Source organism: Chelonoidis abingdonii, chromosome 11, assembly GCF_003597395.2.
Source record: "Chelonoidis abingdonii isolate Lonesome George chromosome 11, CheloAbing_2.0, whole genome shotgun sequence".
Classification (NCBI taxonomy): domain Eukaryota; kingdom Metazoa; phylum Chordata; order Testudines; family Testudinidae; genus Chelonoidis; species Chelonoidis abingdonii.
The window spans coordinates 41,548,743-41,567,359 of record NC_133779.1 but is presented as its reverse complement, the minus strand read 5'-3'; the positions used below and the strand labels follow the sequence as shown (position 1 = coordinate 41,567,359).

General features: G+C 46.0%; 2 protein-coding genes across 2 annotated transcripts in view; one reads left to right on the top strand and one right to left on the bottom strand.

Moving 5' to 3' along the window:
* UPF1 (UPF1 RNA helicase and ATPase) overlaps window positions 1–10,367 on the top strand; it is a 30,027-nt gene extending 19,660 nt beyond the window's left edge. Inside the window, exons 16-23 of the mRNA XM_032782770.2 lie at window positions 2,068–2,271; window positions 3,000–3,142; window positions 4,492–4,666; window positions 5,866–5,947; window positions 6,341–6,502; window positions 6,950–7,167; window positions 7,715–7,837; window positions 7,945–10,367. Of these exons, the coding sequence (XP_032638661.1) occupies window positions 2,068–2,271; window positions 3,000–3,142; window positions 4,492–4,666; window positions 5,866–5,947; window positions 6,341–6,502; window positions 6,950–7,167; window positions 7,715–7,834 (1,104 nt within the window). The 3' untranslated portion in view covers window positions 7,835–7,837; window positions 7,945–10,367. The remainder of the gene's footprint in view (window positions 1–2,067; window positions 2,272–2,999; window positions 3,143–4,491; window positions 4,667–5,865; window positions 5,948–6,340; window positions 6,503–6,949; window positions 7,168–7,714; window positions 7,838–7,944) is intronic.
* Window positions 10,368–14,546: 4,179 nt separating this feature from the next.
* Window positions 14,547–17,472, bottom strand: GDF1 (growth differentiation factor 1). The gene is made up of 2 exons (XM_032782794.2): window positions 17,202–17,472; window positions 14,547–15,408 (listed from the first exon to the last, which is right to left on the bottom strand). Exons 1-2 carry the CDS (start codon window positions 17,470–17,472, stop codon window positions 14,573–14,575), a joined length of 1,107 nt encoding a protein of 368 aa, XP_032638685.1. The 3' UTR covers window positions 14,547–14,572.
* Window positions 17,473–18,617: the final 1,145 nt, after the last annotated feature.

The window sequence follows — 18,617 nt, the reverse complement described above, 5'->3', positions numbered from 1 at the left end:
CTTCACGAGCTCCTCAGGCAAGGAGTTCCACAGGTTCACTGTGCGCTGTGTGAAGAACTTCTTTTTATTTGTTTTAAACCTGCTGCCCATTCATTTCATTTGGTGGCCCCTAGTTCTTATATTATGGGAACAAGTAAATCACTTTTCCTTACTCACTTTCTCCACACTACTCATGATTTTATATACCTCTGTCATATCCCCCCCTTAGTCTCCTCTTTTCCAAGCTGAACAGTCCTAGCCTTTTTAATCTCTCCTTGTATGAGACCTGTTTCAAACCCCTAATCATTTTAGTTGCCCTTTTCTGAACTTCTTCTAATGCCAGCATATCTTTTTTGAGATGAGGAGACTGCATCTGTACGCAATATTCAAGATGTGGGTATACCATGGATTTATATAAGGGCAATAAGATATTCTCCTTATTCTCTATCCCCTTTTTAATGATTCTTAACATCCTGTTTGCTTTTTTGACTGCCGCTGCACATTGCATGGATGTCTTCAGAGAACTATCCACGATGACTCCAAGATTTTTCCTAATTAGTTGTAGCTAAATTATCCACCGTCATATTGTATGTATAGTTGGGGTTATACATACAATATGATGGGGGCTAATTTAGCTACAATTAAACTACAACTAGGTACTTGGATACTGTGGCGATGGAGGGGCAAACAAGTTCTTAGATGTATAAACGAACATCTAAGTTAGAGTTTCATCTCGTTTAGATGAGAAATTAATTTGCATAGCTCAGTGGTTTGAGCGTTAGCCTGCTAAACCCAGGGTTGTGAGTTCAATCCTTGAGGGGGCCATTTAGGGATCTAGGGCAAAAATCTGTCAGGACTGGTCCTGCTTTGAGCAGGGGGTTAGACTAGATGACCTCCTGAAGTCCCTTCCAACCCTGATAATCTAAGTGATGAAATAGAGTTACACAGTATTGCCCTGGTCCTAGATATTTGAACTCCAAAGTACTGTTTTAAATCAGTAGGAGAGAAGGATTTGTAGTCCTGTTAACATCAGAGATTGAAATAATTGTATGTACATTTAAGTTTACTTGTGTGCTGTGTAACACTGTGGATATATGTTCTCACTTTCAAAAGCAAGCCAATATCAAGCACAGATCTGTGAAAGTGTGAATTGATTACTGCTGCAGCAAATTCCAAACAGCTGCTGTGTGGAAGCATTGGGCCCCAATATACACTAGCTTCTGAAGAAAAAAGGCTTCTCTCTTGGAAGTGTCAGTCTGATAACATAGGTCAAAGAGTCTGAGTAATAAAACACATATAGTAGAAGAGGATATCTTTAATCTGGCACTTCTCCCTTCCTCCTCCTTCCGCTTCTCCCTCTCCCTTCTGCTCCTTTAACACCTCCCCCAGGAAGTTTACTTCTGTGTTTATGCAACTATTGGGAGTACTTGTCACTGCTTCACTCCCATGGTATTAATACAGTTTCTCTCATAGTGCATTTCATCACAATATTGTATATCACTGCTGAAATGCAGCAAGGAAGGAAACCAACTTACAGACGAATGATACAACAGCAGGCAGAAAGCAAAGTTTAGTTAAGAACTGTGTAGTGTTTAAAAAAAAATGAATCAATAAGTGCCCATGGGATCTTTACTGTCCATACAGCAGACAGGATCTGTTTTTAAGATCTCCTCCAAAATACATTTGCACAATAAACTGTAAGGTATACAGATTCTCTGCTTTGGAAGGATGAAGACAGACTTCAGCTTGTCATTCTAGGGCATCTAGGTATTTAGCTTTGCTGGGTCAGGAATACCGTATGTAAGAGAAGGTTCCAGTTTCTATTTTAACCTCTTCCTTTTTCAGGTGCAGATAGTTTTAGCTCAAAGGAAATTTAGTAAAAAAGCTTTCTTTCCATGTATGGTCTCATCTGCAAAGCTTGAGTTGAATCAGTCAAACTGGTTGAGTGATGCAAGCATAAGAACATACTTTCCACTCAAAATAGCCTTCATACGAAGGCATTAAGTCTTTATTTTTTTATAGACCCTGATAACTTGCATGAAGTATTTAGCAACTTAAACTTATTATTTAACTTAATTCTGCAATATATTTAGTTTAGTGACTTCAAAAATAAAACAAAAAACCTCTCTTCCTAGGACGGAAGCTGCTAATGTGGAGAAGATAACTACAAAGTTATTGAAAGCTGGTGCCAAACCTGATCAGATTGGCATTATAACTCCCTATGAGGGCCAGCGCTCTTACCTGGTACAGTACATGCAGTTCAGCGGTTCCTTGCATACAAAACTCTATCAGGTATGGAATCTTTGTACGGTTTCATAGTAGACTTTATTTCTGGGCTTCTTTTCACTTTCAAGATATTTTGAGATTCCAGTTTCAGCTTACTTCAAAAGAGCAGCTCTCCCGCAATGGCTGTAATATACCAACTATTATGCTCAGGCTCATTGCTGCAAACGAGACCAAAGCGTATACTCACTAGAAGCCGATTTTTTTTGTAATGCTGAAAACATTTTGTGATGATATCATTCACTGAAGGACAACTTTGGTGGAAATAGGCTAGAAGAATATTCTTGGCAGGAGCAAATCTAATTTCTCTGTCAGTTATCCGGATTTTCCAGTATGATGGCTTGAGAGCTGCAACACCCATTAGTACTGTTTAAAATAGCAGTGTTTCAGAATAGTGGGGAGTCCACAGGGCAGTCTGGCAGCAGCGGGGCTAATTTATTTTTCTGGTACAAATGTTAACATGCCTGTTGAATGATAACTTTTATATGTCAGTGCATTATGGTTATGCTATTTGTTCTAGAACCAAGAATGCTTTTTTCTCCCTTAATTAAACTGCTTTTAGTCATTAACTGATCCGATCATTCCACTAATGTCACAAGAACAACGTTGTTTGCAAAATGATGGGTTGGGTAGAGATGTTCAGCCAAAATGCCTTAAAATACTGATCCTTAGCACATTCTCTTCCTTGCACTGGGCTTCAAATGGGACATTGTTTACATGGTGGTTCTCCTTTGCAGGAAGTGGAAATAGCAAGTGTTGATGCTTTCCAAGGACGAGAGAAGGACTTTATTATCCTTTCTTGTGTAAGAGCCAACGAGCACCAAGGAATTGGATTTTTAAATGATCCCAGACGTCTTAATGTGGCTCTCACCAGAGCAAGGTGCAGTATGATTATAATACTCTGCCTGGATGTAGCAGACTTTTATTACTTGCATGAGCTCTTGCCCAACAAAAATTACACTGTTATTGAAAATGTGCGAGTGACCAGAACCATCTGAGTAAGCTGACAGGAGCGTTAAAATGATTCCCACATCTCTAGAAACACTCTGATACCAGCTGAAACTACATTAGTCCATATACTTTTAACATTCAAGTGACTGCAGATTGTCAGAAAATAACCTATTTGTAGATGGAGGAGTCAGACCTTGAAGCAGGCATGCTCCTTCCTCCTCACATCCATTTGCTGCAGCAGCAGAAAGGGAGTTCCATGTCTTTCATGTTCTTCCCATTTTCCAACAGTCAGCAGAAGCTGGGGTGTCTGAACTGCTGTGCCTCTCTCTCAGCAACTGTTTCTCTGGGTTCTTCTCTCCTGTGCATAGGTCTAGAGTTTGCCTCATGGGGGGCACTTGAGGGGTAGGGGAGTGTGAAATTAATGCTTTGTCAGTTTCACTGATGACCACAGGTTTACTTTAAAAGTTTTTTATTGAAGGGGGAGGGGTTTAAACTAATCTGGTTGAAGCACACAGTAGGTTTGTTTGCTAAACTAGTCAATACAGCATTCCATTACTGGTATAATGAGATCACTGCAGCAATCTTTCTTAAAGGATTGTATGGCAAAATAGTCTTTTTGTGATAAATATTGGCCACAGGATCAATGTTTCTTGGCTTCACCTTAATGGGTTTTGCAATAGATCAAGGTATCTAATGAAAGGAGCTAGTTAATCTGAGGGTGCATCGCCTTCCATTGTCCTCTTCCAAACCATAGCCTTTAGAGGCCTTATTTAAGGCTGTAAGTGTTTAATTGCAGGCACAGATGTTCACCAGCACAGCAAAAGCAGCATATTTAAAATTCCACAGTCCCACATGCTCCTTCTCTTCTTTCTCTCCTTGACAATTCCTGCTGTAGGCAGAAGTAATCTGTTAGGCCTGTAGGGCAATCTTTTGGGAGTGGTATGCATAAAACGACCACTAGTAAGATTCTGTGAGCTCCACTGGTTTGGGAAAAGCTGGAAGCAGGGTATAAAACTAAGACAACCTGCTTCTCAGCTGCCACTCAGGTGTGTGCCTAGTAACCTGAGGCCTTAGTTTGAGCCAGGACTGTATTCTTTTTGCAGTTCATACAAAAAAGGATAGTGAGAGCTACAGCTTCATAGAAGGAGACTGTATCTCAACTTGAGCAACTTTTACTACATTATTCTGCATTTTGTCATCTCATGTTAACTTGGTTAATGTAGAATTTCTTAAAAATAAGCTTCACAGTTGACTTCTGACTTATCTGATATTCCATAGATATGGAGTAATTATTGTTGGGAACCCAAAAGCTCTGTCTAAACAACCACTTTGGAATCACCTGCTGAACTACTACAAGGAGCAGAAGGTACTGGTAGAGGGACCACTAAACAATCTCCGAGAAAGCCTTATGCAGTTCAGCAAGCCTCGTAAACTTGTCAATACCATCAACCCAGTAAGTTACTACAAATACACTAGTCTGTCTTTTTGAAAAATGTATACGGGAGAAAGGGGAACATGACTATAAAATGGTCAGATTTTCCTGTGACCCACTTTATCTCAAGTTTGTGGCCAGTGGGGATTTTGGTCCTAGTGAGAAACTGATGATGGTGGGGCTGACTTTGTAGGAGACAGTAGTGACTGTCCTGCTGTCCCTTGCCTGCACAGTGCTTTTACAGGGCCAGCACTGCTTCAGGATACTGCAGGACTGGTTCTATAGTATTTTGAAGCCCCACTTCCTATGGTCTGAAGCTGAGCCCTGTGTGGGATGAGGGAAAGGTGAAAGCTGCCCTGGGATCCAGAGGCAGAGCAGTGGGGAGAGGGAGCTTGCTAATTCTCTCACTTACTGGGTGTGTTTTTTCTGTGGTATTTTTTTTTTAAGCTGGTGGGATGTGACCAAGCAGGTTGCCTCCTCAGATCTGCTTCCAGGGATGAGAAGCCTTTTTGTAGTAACCTCATCTTTCTTGTGTAGGGTTTTAAATGTAGGCAGTACTTTTCAAGATTAAGCATTCTGTAGGAATGTCAGATTTCCTAGATATGACTAAACTTATTAAGCTTAAATGTGCTTTTGTCCTACTACACCTCTACCTCGATATCATGCTGTCGTCAGGAGCCAAAAAATCGTACCACGTTATAGGTGAAACCGTATTACGTTGAACTTGCTTAGATCCACAGGTGTGTCCCGTTCTCCCACCCCCCGAGCACTGCTTTACTGCATTGTATCTGAATTCGTGTTATATCTGGTCGCGTTATATCAGGGTAGAGGTGTATCTTCAGCTAAATATGGATCAGTGGCAGTAAATACAAATAACTCTTGTCATTGGGTTCTGGTGGTACCCTAAGTCATAAGGAACAGAGCAGAGAACTGTGTGATAACTGTAAAATGGAGTCAGTCTCATGAAACTCTAGCACATTATGAATTTAAAAACTCCTAAAATAACAGCTGGAAATAAATGAAATGACTGGTTTAAATGGCAGATTTGGATCTTTTTAATGCATATATCTAAAGCTGAAATGTATTTGATACTTTGACAGGGAGGACCCAACGCAGTCCCTCCCCTGAAGAACTTTAGAGTAAAGTTGCAATGCTTTTCAGTTTGCAACATTGGTTCTAAATGTAAGGATGTATTGTATAACTTCATGTAACGTTTTTAGGGAGCCCGTTTCATGACTACTGCCATGTATGATGCACGTGAAGCTATTATTCCAGGATCAGTCTATGACCGGAGCAGTCAAGGTAAGGAAGCTGTGGGAGCTGAACTTCTTTATTAACTTTCCAATCGTAGTCATCAGGTGGGTTCTTTACTTTTTGATGCTGAACTAAGATTCCTCTTGAAAGCTCCCAAGTAAAGAACAGCTTCTCACCATGTACAAATTAAACTGCTTTGGGCAAAATTTTAAATGAAAACTGATTTCTAAATTTAATTGTGGCACGGACCACTGTGCAAATGTGGCATTTCAGAAATCTCAAATTAACCTTTAGTGTAAACTGTTTCATAACTTAACTAAACCCTGAGTTAACCATTTGACTGTTGCTGATCTGTGGGTTGCTCTATGGAATGCTTTGATAGTGCAGAACATCCAGAGACAATAACATTGAGTTGTTAATTAAGCTGTTAAATTTTTCTAGGACGCCCATCGAACATGTACTTCCAAACACATGATCAGATTGGGATGATTAGTGCGGGACCCAGCCATGTCACTGCTATGAACATTCCTATCCCTTTCAACCTTGTGATGCCACCAATGCCACCACCAGGATATTTTGGGCAGCCTAATGGACCGGCCGCAGGTATGTAATCATTAAATACAAACCAGAAATACCATCTTAGTTACCTTTGGCTCTGCTTCCCAGCGACACTAAGGAATGGGGCATTTTGAGGCCCAGGTGGAGGGAGTGTTTTACAATGGCTTCTGGTAATACTTTTGAGTAAACTTGAAGCAGTGTTGATGGTTTCAGTGGAGATTGTCTAGCCTTCCTCAGCTGTAAGGATTGGTGGACATGATAAAAAGCTTCTGATTATCTGCCAGGCTCTAAGAAAACTTCCTGTCCATCAGGGTCTAACAGTATACTTTATACTGTCTCTAAACCTTTAGATTCATAGATAGTTGCTACCTGAATAAGTATAATGTTGTGTAGTTTGCTAAGCCACCAGTATACATTTTACATTTTGTTTCTAGTCAAATCATTACATGTATAAAATATTTTCACTCCCTTGGTGGGGACTGACTTTTTCAGGACGTGGGACACCTAAAGGAAAGACTGGTCGTGGTGGGCGCCAGAAAAATCGTTTTGGGATTCCTGGAACTAGCCAGTCAAACCTTCCAAACAGTCAAGCGAGTCAAGATGTGGTGTCCCAGCCATTCTCCCAGGGTCCACTGACTCAGGGTTATATCTCCATGAGTCAGCCATCACAGATGAGCCAACCAGGACTCTCCCAGCCAGAATTATCACAGGTAAGAGTGTAATAATCCTATCTATAAACTGCCTCGGCTACAGAGTGGCTTTTTTTCGCCAGGCGTCATGTGCGTGGCAGGTGGGGGGGTGTATCGTGTAGTATTTGGGAGTAGCTTTCATTGCCCTTCCCCAACACATTCACAGTCTGAGTATACGGATATTTCCCCTTGAGGTACGTCCATTAAACTCTCTGGTGCACGTGTATTCAGGTACATCTATGTTGCACTTCATTTTTACATGGTAATTTCATTTCATCGTAGGCCCTAACCTGAAATCAGACCCATTCCTAAAGAGGAACATATTCTAGTCCCTTAACAGAACAATTATTGCAAATACTGGGCATTTCAGTAATACTTGCAACTACACTGGGTAAATCACTGTAGAAATTCAGCAGCAAAGGGGTTGATTAAGGGGACAGTTAGTCTGAAGGAAAAATTTGTTACATGGCAGCCACAACCCCATTTGCTATCTAATGCAGCATACGCTCTTGAGACCCTAATACTACAAAAGCTTTGGGAGCTTAACAGAACAACTCTCTCATTTCAGGACAGTTACCTTGGTGATGAGTTTAAATCTCAGATTGATGTGGCGCTGTCGCAGGATTCTACTTACCAGGGTGAACGTGCATATCAACATGGTGGAGTGACAGGACTGTCACAGTATTAGAGTGTAAGGCACTTCAATTCAGTTCTGTTTCTTTACTTGAAGCAACCTCTAGCCCACATGGCAGTGGGGAAGTGGTTAATGTGAATTTTGTTGTCCTTTCCTTTCTTTAGGTTGAGGAAGAAGAGCTAAGCTTGTGTGGAGCTTAGTTCCATCAGCATTTTATTCTGGGTAATAAAAAAAAATAAAATAAAATGGATACCTGTTTTCCACTGCTAAAACTGAAGCACCACTGTGTGAGAGCAACAGGAGAAAGAGAGAGAGAGAAAGGAGCGTGCGTGAGAGCCCACTGCTAGCTCACTGAGACAAGGAGACTGACCGGAGAGGAGAGAGAGCACCAAAGGACTGACTGGCGCCTCACTGGGAAGGCAACTCAGCTGACCACTCATCCTTTCAGGGCGAGTCCCTGCTCCCCTAGTCAACCAAGCTTGAGAGAAGGGCCTTAAGCAGGTTTCACTTCATTCCATACTTCTCTTTGCGAGCAGGGCATCACTTTTCAGAGCAGGAGGGGAGAGGAAAACCCTCATCTCAGAGTTGTTCTCATTTGAAAAGGTACTAGATTTTAGCAGTAAGTGTTGACGTTTTAAAAGCAGAGTATCTAAAGAGGAAAGATCCTGCTGAAAAGTGACAGTAAGCCAAGCAGAAAACCAGCCAGAACATGGCGACTGTTCAACGCTGAGATGCAGGTTTTGTTGTCCAAAACTGGCTCTGAAATTCTAGTGTCATCATGTCGCCCCCATTCTGAACGGGTATTTCGTGACAAGGTGGTTTTAAAGAGATTCTTTCAAAGGAGCACTGAATTTGTAGAAGTGTCTCTGAATTCTTAGTAGTGGACCTGGGAGATCCTTGTTCTGAGAAGCTTACAAAAAAATTTTTTAAAACAAACAAAAAAAAAATCTAAATTAGAGCACCAACCTTGAGAACTTTCAGTGTGATTTAAAGTTGCAGCAATCAGCCTCTTCTTCCTACAATGGATAGCAGTTAGGAGTGAAAGGAGCCTGCATGCTCAAGCAGGAGGAGGGTTTCAAAGTGTTTTCTGTATGCTTTAATTGGCTACTGTCTGGACTCTACTCTATGAAAACAAGCCTTTCTGTAAGATGAACTGTGCGCTTAAAAGGGGATGGGTTCCTGTGCCCTTCGGCCCTGGAGGAAAAGATGCTAGGAGGCCTGCTTTATTCACTCCCACTGATGCTGGGAGGAAGTAGTGGAAACTGGGGATTATATTGGTTTTGAAGTAAAGACTCTATAATGATATTGAAGCAAGTTGGAAAAAAATAAATGGAAAAAGCAGGCAGTTGTTGGAAGGTGGCCTCTGATAGATGGGTATAATTAGAGACAATGGACTAGGCTTTTGTGTGGCTTCTTCAGTGATTTAATGCAGCTACCTGAATGATTCAGGTGTTGAAGTTAAAAACAACCCTGGAGATGGCATTTCAGGTTGTGAACGTGGCTGTGACATCAGTGCTGGCTTGAGAAGTAGTTGGAAGTCAAACTGAAAACAGCACATAAATAAGCCATCCAATTTCTAAGCTGTATCCGTGTCCTAAACAAGTCAAGTGGAAACACTGGGAGCATTTTATTTGTCTAAACCTTTTTAGAAACAGCACAGAACTTAAATTCCTACTAACCCATTTTTATCAGATCTCTAAATTAGAATAACCTCTACCTCCTAATTGGCTAAAAATCAGTAGTGTGAATTAGTTACTAGACTAGATGTTTTTTAATGTTTATGAATTAAGTTAGCTTTATAATCAAAGGGCTCCAAGAGTTTCTAGTCTTTTGGGGTTTTTTTGAGGAACTAAGAAAACCAACAAAAACACCAACAGAAAACAATCCTCTCAATGAACGTACTTAGACTAAATAACAAAACCCACTTGTAATTCGGAAACACCCACTTGCATTACTCTGTCCTTTCTGTAGATTATCAAACTGCTTTCATAACTTGTATTTGCTATAGTTTTCCATGTCTTCCCCTCCTCCCCAGTATAGTGTAGTATACCCACAGGTTTTGTAAGTAGTGTGCACATGAAATTTAGAACAGATGTTCTGAATTCACTTTTTCTTTATACTGTTCATAAACTGCAAAATAAATTAGAAACCTTCCTGAAACAAAAAACCATTCTTGTTTATAAAAAGCCTCCAGCGTTTAGACTTCTACAGTGTGCAAAGAATGGAGACACAGGCCACCTTCCTTCATGTAAGAGGGACTATTTTATTTATTAACATTTTTAATTTTTTTCCTTCTGGGTAGGCTGCGTAGTTGCATAGAGATTTGATAAGTTTAAGCTGTAACTCTTTGTGCAATGCAATCCATTGAGTAATGTAACCCCTTCTCCCCCTGCCCCCAACCCCTTTATTTCACTGGTTGGAATGCTTGCCTCTGCTTTGTGCTGTTTTTTTCCTTTGTAGCAGTTACTGAGTTTTATAAATCCACAGACATCAGTGCTAGCACTGTTACTCTTTTTTTGATTTTGTCTGTATGTTTTAAACCTGTTTGTCATCAATAAAAAGATTAATAAAGAGCTCTTGCATTCAAGCTGGGGCCTATATTTCAGTAATCATTTTGGACCTTTTAAAAACAATTTTTGTGACAGTTTGACCCAGTGTTTGACTGTATAAACTTCAAGTTTATTACAGTTTAACACATACTATTACAGAAGTGTGGTGTGTTTACAGCTTACATGGATAAGCAAATGAACTGTGAAAAGTTTGTTAAAGGTAAGTACTCCACCTGTACCCCCTCCTTTGGGTCTTGTCCAGGCATGTGCATGCTGTGGGAATGTTTGGAAACCCACTGAGGCAGTCTGGGCCCATGCATTGGTGTTACACAGAGGTTATATGGCAGTAGTCAGTTCCCCTTTTTATGAAAGGATGTTAGAAAAACTTGATCTTTTTTTAATATTGATGGCAAGAGCTTACTTCTTCCAGGCAGGGAATAAAGACTTCCTTGCATAAAACCCCTTGGAAGTAATGGCAAGACCCTTTTAAGGCTTTCATCTGCCCCCCTTCGAGTTACTCTGATCATGGCTCTCGTGGTAAATCTAAGACAACATAGTAATTGAGTAAGTCCTTTTAATAAAAAATTCAGCTCACACATGCTGACTTAAGACTGGGCCTATCAATCTAAACTATTCACGCCACCAACTGCATTTGGTACAGCAGTCAAGCATTTGAAAGGAGCATTATTTAAGGTACAAATACAGTAAACTTTGTCACACTGCTTTCTGACTGAAGCACAAGCTCAGCTTAGTATAGCAGGCTGCTGATGCTGTGAGCACGTTTCACGTTAGTGCACTGACATCACTTCACAGGGGCTGTGATCACTAAAGTAGCTGTTTCATGTGTCCATTCTGGTCCACAAAGTATTTCCCATAGTTATAGCTGTCTTTCCCTGCTAGTGAGAGAATCCTCTGAATTGTTTGGACTGCCCAGTGGATAGGACAGAGCCCATTAATCAGTCATCTTTGTGCTTTGATAAATGCAAGTGGAGATTTAGATGGAAAGCAAACGCCTCCCTCACAAATGTGACCTAAATGAACTGAGCTTTGAGTTCCTGGATCTGCTGTGGATTAATTTTTCAAAACACTCAGTATAACAAACTAAAATCCCTCTTCTTTCATAGAAATTCAAGTTTGTTTAATTCCAGGAATTAAACTCCACATTAAGAGGTAAGGGTAAATATTTAAAAAGGAAAAACATTAGCAGATCAGATTTTTGAGCTTCTCACTGTTACTTTCTAGTTTTTTTCAGAAGAAATTGACTGACTTCTTTAAGATGGGGCTAGCCACTGGAGTTTAATATTTTATAAACTTGAGTAATTGATCTTATAAACCATAGTCACTAATCTGACTAGCATCTAATTCCTTTATAATGCAGAGGGTACCTGAAAATGTTAGTGCATAACAGCAGGTCACTGTGGAACTATGGTAGCCTTAAAGTACTCAGCCTTACTTGCTCCTGTTCAACAAAGATTTGGGTATATCCAGTAGCACAACACATTCATTGTGTAGGGTAGGGAGAGTACATTGTCTGTGCAAATTAAAATAAGGATAAACCTTTTTGTTTCCCCACAGGGACAAAGGTCTTTCCTGTTAATACTCAGTGAAACCTTTCTATTAAGACACATTACAAGGTAGATACAAAAAAACCAAGTCTCCACTAATTTCAATCTGACTGACATTTAAAAACACAGTTTCAAGTCTAATTCAGATTCCTTGCTCCTTCTCGTGTCTCCCCTCCCCCCACAAAACCCCACAAAACTGATTAAAATAATTGTCCTGTATTTTGTCACTGAAAGGCAAAACTTCACTTTAAGCTCCAGTTTGACATCCACCCATAGAGGTTGCCACCATGCACAGATCTAAAGTGTAGGGCCCTGTGCTTGTAGCTCGCAACTGCTATATTGTTTTAGCTACAGCAGAAGAGGGGGAGGTTCAGTGCTTGGTGCCTTGGGAAGGGTGGGGGATGGGGAGGGGTTCTGTTGTGATAACTTGTCTAAAATTCAGTCACTGAAACACTTCAGTGCAAGGGGGAGAGTTTAGCAGGTCCCTAGAAGTTTTCAGCTGGATGGGGAGGAAAGTGGGGATTACTCAAGTCACATGACTCAGAGCTTCAGTTGAGCAGCTGTGGTTGATTTACTTTTAACAAGCGCAGCACCTCAGTGGCATGAATTTAAAGACAAGAATGAGCTGGCAACTTTGCCCATGCTTCAAGCATGGCTACTTTAAGACTTCAACCACCCCCCACCCACCCCAAATCTCATTTTAACATGAGTCACGCTTTGAAGAAAACAGGCCATCCCTCAGCCACCTAGCCCCTGGCACTAGCAGAACAGGGCTGGCTTGCACTCTGCGCGTGGTTGTGCAGGGGGAGACCTACTCAAACTTCAACTGCCTCTGCTCCTCTGGCCTTCAGGCTGAGCACTGCTGCTATGAAGAAGCCCTGTGAAATTCTGTACTTAGAAGTCATCCCTTTTCCTGTTTTTCATCTTGTACCTGTCATTGTAGGTGTTGAAGAGGGAGAGGGTCCTCACCCCACTGACTTGAATACAGCAAACTTGATCTGCCACTGCTGGTCCAACAGATCCATTGGAGATACCTCTGATGCCTTAACATACATAATCTGTCTAAACAGTGCAGTAAGGACAGGGCTAAGTAGTCCTAGTTCCTGCTACAAATGGTGTTAAACTCTTATGGAGTCAACTGGCATCAGGCTAAAATGAGACTATTGAACTACTTTCACTGAGCCAAGTCCTCAGTGCTCCACAGGTGCCAGGCTAGTACATTAAATAATTGCGCAAGCCACTGCTTTACCTCTCTCTTCCCCCCACCCCACCTTTATTCACTAGGATGATGTTTAGGCACTGGCTGCTCATCTAGTGCAACATGACTTATGAAAGACAATTATTAGGAAGAGGGGAATATTTTTCTTTCCCTATTACTAGAGAACTCTGACAATAATCAAGATGAAAACACATTTTAAAAGGAGACTTTTGTCTATTCATCTTTCTACTGCTTTCTGCAGCCATCTGCCTGTTTGCCAGCCGTAGACTGGATTCACACTCAATGGGTAACGTAATACTTTTAAAGAATCAATGAATTGTCTTTGAGTTGTTTTGAAATTTCTCCACCCCCCTGCAATGAGTCAGTGGGATTGGTGAGTGCTCAGCACCCCTTAATCAAAGTGGACACCCAAAATTGATGGCCCCTTAAAAAAAACAAATTTAGGCCAAATTTCCCAAGCCAGGATTCTTGCCTTATTCAAAAGCCAGAGCCTGACCTCTTAGGCAACCTCTTCACCACAAAAAGGCATGTTTACATTGCTAGGAGCTCTCAGTCTGAAAACACTTCACTTCAATTCCCCATGCCCCACTGTCCTGACATCTAACAGCTGGTACCAGTAATGCCCTTTCAAGAGCAATGTGGTATCAGGCACCAGACAGAGGTGATACTTTAGTTGAAGTACAGCCCAGTGGAGGGGAGAGAACTCAATCAAACTGAAGCCCTGGTCATTTCTTCACTCACTGGAAAGAGTGCAGAATTTAGTCAAACTGTCTTCCTGTTCTGGGGGGAAAAAAATCCATGCTAGGCTCATGCCACTTAGCTCAAGAAGCTGAGAATCCAGCCGTGCTGCTCCTTAGAGCAAGGGTGGACAATGCTACTGTTCCTGCAAGTGTGGGCAAGCTAAGCTGCAGGGCCTGCGGGGCACTGAAGGGCCAGCAGAACTCATTCTTTAGTGCCATGGGCACCAGCTCTAGCCATACGGATCGATACAGTACTGCACCGCACCAGTGCCTCCAGGTCAGAACTGAGGAAGGAGACAGAGGGAGAGGAGTGCTGGGACTAAGGAGCTGGTGCCAACATCCTCTGCTCAGTACTGGGGGACATGGGGGGGAGGGAGGAGGCGTTAGATTTCACCAGGTTCCCAGCAAGGCTCCAGGGAGTTTGGAAGTCTGATGCCTCCAGCCAATCAGCATTACATTAGAATCCCAAACTGCATTATCCTCTTGATGCCAGAAGTCAAGAGCTCCCCCCTTGAGGCTGCATTTTTCAACAATGTGTCAAAGGGGTAGTTCTGCCATTAACTGCACCAAGGGATGGAAGGGAGGGTCCCTACCCACCCACACAAAGGAGACTTAATATGTTTTGACCTATTACATCAAAAATCCCAGTTACTCCAGGCACTGACCGTTCCCTCAGAGACCCATTCAATTCCCTATTCACATCTCGATGAGGAGCTCCATTACCTGCAGCCACACTCATCCACCACCATGTCCTCATAGTGTCTCAGCACCACGTTATCATGGTTGTCATAATACAGGATGGAGATGGGGGACAGCCTGACTGGGACGCAGCAGGGCTGGGGGGTTCCTTCTGGGTCAAGGGAGTGCACCATAGTCTGGAGGATGGCGTGGTTGGTGCTATTAAGTTCTGCTGTCAGTGGGAAGGGACATTCCCCAAGGCAGTAGTTGGCCATGTATCCCTGTGGCGCGATGATCCAGTTCTCCCAGCCCACGTCATTGAAGCTGATGTAAAGCCGCCTTGGCTTGCAGAGGTTGCTTGGGGTGACTGGGGTATAATAGGAACTTCGCCTCTTCCTGGAGGCCTGGCACTGCTTCTGATTGAGGGACACCACCAACAGCGAGGTGTCAAGGAAGGAGTCGATGCTGGCACAGAGGTTCTGCAGCCTTCGGGGCGGCAAGGCCATGGCGCTGTCCCTGCTGCTCACAGAGATCTCCAGGATCAAGCCCAGGTTCTTGCTGGGGGTTTGCCAGCCCTTTGCCACTTCGGTCAGGTTGAAGAGGAGGGACTTGTGCAGCTGTGCAAAGGATTGTGCCACCAGCAGCTTGTGGTTGTACATGTGGGAGGCCATTCCCCGCAGAGACATCTGCAGGGCTTGGTACAGCCGCAGCTCAAAGATCTGCCCGCCACTGGAAGTGTGATAGGAGTTGTGGCTGAAGTTGATCTCCAGCTGAGCCATTGTCAGTTGCTCCCCCGCCTCCAACACAGAGAAATTAAAGTACAGACGTTTCTCCAGACACAGGAAAGTCTTGGGCTCCCCACTGTGAATGAAGTGGCCTGAGAGGGAAGGAAAACAGGAGGTGGCATTCGGTGAGCAGGAAGGGCCTCCCCACACACACTGATGCTCAGAGCAGTAGCGACCTGACCTGACCTGAATTCCCCAGACGAGAAGCGGGCAAACTCCATTTCCCCAATACCCGCCTTGACCATCAACTACACTCTTGCCTCAGCCTGCACCTGGAGCCACATGCTGTCCCTGTCCACACTCAGCTCTGCTCTTCAACTCTCCCAGTGCAGTCAGGGCTCTCCTGAGGAACAGAACGAGTCCGACAAGAGTCTCTCCCACCTTCTGATCAGTGCGAGGAGGGAGGAGGTCACCCCGGGGAGCTGAGGGGTGTGCTTCTCTGCCCCCTCCCCGATGATACAGGCATTGCTCTCACCCAGGGCCCCTGTTCAAGGCCTGGACAAGGTTCAATATTTTAAAGATACAGCTGCCCTCTCAGCCAGTCACTGCTGGGGCACGAGGCTCCCACTAGCCCGGCATCATCTGGAGGCTCCACCACAGCAGAGACGTGTCCCTGCTGCTGGGCGAAGGCTGCTTGGCTAAGAGAAAGTGGCAGACTGGACAAGAGAAACAAGCCAGAGCCAGCATCAGAGGCAAAGGTCTGCAAAGTTTCAGGACTGGGTAGTCTGAATTCGTCGCTAAAGAACAGAGCTGGGAGTCAGAACTCCTGGGTTCTCTGCCACTCGCTGTTTGATTCTCGGAGAGTCACTAAACCTTTCTGTGCTTCAGCTTCCTCATCTGAGAGAGGATAATATCTGCCTCCTTCGTGGCAGGGGCCGCAGAATGTACTGCTCATTTCAGTGCTACGGTTACCAGGGCCTGCTTGAGCAGGACCAGTCTGCTGGGCCCTTTGGACTCAGACCCTGATTGCAACTGGAAACAGCAGATCACTAAAGCAGCGAGTCTAGTGGGGCTGCACCCTCTGGGAATGGCCCGGAGAGGCCCAGGCCTGAATCAGCTGGAGCTGCTGCCCATCCAGCTAAGGTACAAGGACTGAATGGTGAGGTGGGAGCCAGGCCTGCAGCCACTGCCAGGCTCAAGGAGAAAACCAGCCAGGCCTTGTGGTGAGCCAGGGCCCACGGCACTGGGAGTTCAAGCTTTTCTGCATTCTCTGCCCTAAGTGGAAGACATGAATGCAAACCTGAGCTAAGCCACTGGAGCCGCAGCGTTAATCGCACCCAGTTAAGGGACCCCTAACTCCAGCCCCACTGTCCCCAGCTCCTTTAAAAGATGCACAGGGCTGATGCTTCTGGGAAAGCAAGGGCCTGCCGTGTAGGAGGAGTATTACAGAACTGAAGGGTGGGTGTCAGACAGGGCCAGGGCTCTGCTCGGGGGAAGTGCACTACAGGGCACTGAACGCACATCCCCAGCGTCTTCTGCCCTGGTGGTGTCCTCAGCTAAGCACCAGTCACAGAAAAAGTCCCTCTCAGGATGTCAGAGGCCGCGGTGAGGCTGGAGGTACAATAACCACTCAGCCCCAGCACTGTCCTGCAGGATCCCAACGTGTCTCACAAACATCCCAACTCACCTCACCCTGGAGAGACTATCTGCCATGGCACGGCTGGGGAAACTGAGGCACAGAGCAGTGACCTGCCTGAGCTCGCCCAGCGAGTCAGTCCCTCCCAGCCCTTTGCTACAACCACAGGACCCCACCGCCTCCCTCCAGCACACGCCACGAGGCCTGATGCAAAGGCTCCCAGCCGGGGCTGAGGAAGCAGGGAGACGCGCCAGACGGGCTGGCCCCCAGCCCTGCCCCAGACCCCGAGGGACCCCCGGGTCTCGGTACCTTGGTCAGCCAAGACGCGGATGATGTTCCCAGGCACGTTCAATTCCTCCACCCGGCAGGCGCGGTCCGGCGCGCTGGCCCCGGGGGGCTGCAGCTGCCTCCGCTGGAAGATCCGCCACAGCAGCGAGGGCACCGGGGGGCCGGGCTTGGCGCTCAGGCCCAGGGCTTGGCCAAGCGAAGTCTCCTGCCTGCCCCCCAGCGCCGCGCCCAGCAGCGCCCAGAGGAGGCTGGATGCGAGCCGGGCTCTGGCCGGGGACGGGGCCGGTCCCATGGCCGGGCCGGGCCGGGCCGGGCCGACAAAGCGCAGCGCCGGAGCCCGGAGCAGCCAGGCGGGTGTTGGCTGCGCAAGTGGCGCCTTTGATCTGGCGAGGGCGCAATTAGCAGCGCGGACTGGGCAGGGAGGGGGAACGACCCATTAACCCTTTGGCGTCACGGGGGCGGTGGCTTTGCCTGGTGCAGCCTCCAGCTGCTGCTAAACTCCGGGGGGGGGAGGGCGCTGCCTGGCACCACCTTCCCTTGGCTGCACCCCCGCCCGGCCGGGCCATGCAGATGTGCTGCCCTGCAGCGGGCAGAGCTGCCCGGGCACCCCGGGGAGAGGGGCTAAGTGTGGGACGGGGCTGCCCCTAGGCTGCGGCGGGGATGGATGGTTTTTGCAGCTCAGGCTGCAGCCCCGTGAAGCCACCTCAAGGCCCTGTGCTGGCCGGAGCCCACCGAGTGGCCCAGGGCCTTGTGTGCCATGCGCTGAGAAGACAGAGTGGCTCATGCCCAGGGACCCTGCCTGTGAACCGGATGGGATGGGGGCACTGTGCCCACTGCACAGGGCAGGTGGCCAGAGAGCGGGAGGGGCTGCCTGGGAACGAATTGGCCAGGTGCTCACAGGAGCCATGCTCAGACCCTGGCTAGGCCAAAGCCAGGACCAGCGCTAGGGTTTGTCATGCCCTAGGCACACGGCCATTTCGCTGCCCCCCACGCTGATCCCGCGGCTCCGGTGGAGCTGTCACAGTCATTCCTGCAGAGGGTCCTTTGGTCCGTGGCTCCGGTGGAGCTGCCGCAGCCATGCCTGCGGCCGGTCCACTGGAGCCGCGCGAGCAGCCAACCGTCCGCAGGTATGACTGCGGCAGCTCCACTGGAGCCGCCTGCCGCCCTCCTGGCAAAATGCTGCCCCCCGAATAATCCTGGTGCCCTAGGCAATTGCCTAAGCTGCCTAAATGGTAGCTCCGGCCCTGGCCAAAGCTGTGCCATGGACAGGCGGGTTGCACCGGGGGCTTCCAGCCTGGCCCTTCCTGGGCATCAGCACACACAGCCCCCATCCCAGCTCCTTTTTGCAGGGCCCACCAGCAAACCCTCCCTGGAGCCAGGAATGGGGCCATCCTCCTCCCGCAACTGCAAGGCACCCAGCCTGTCCAGGTGTTGGCC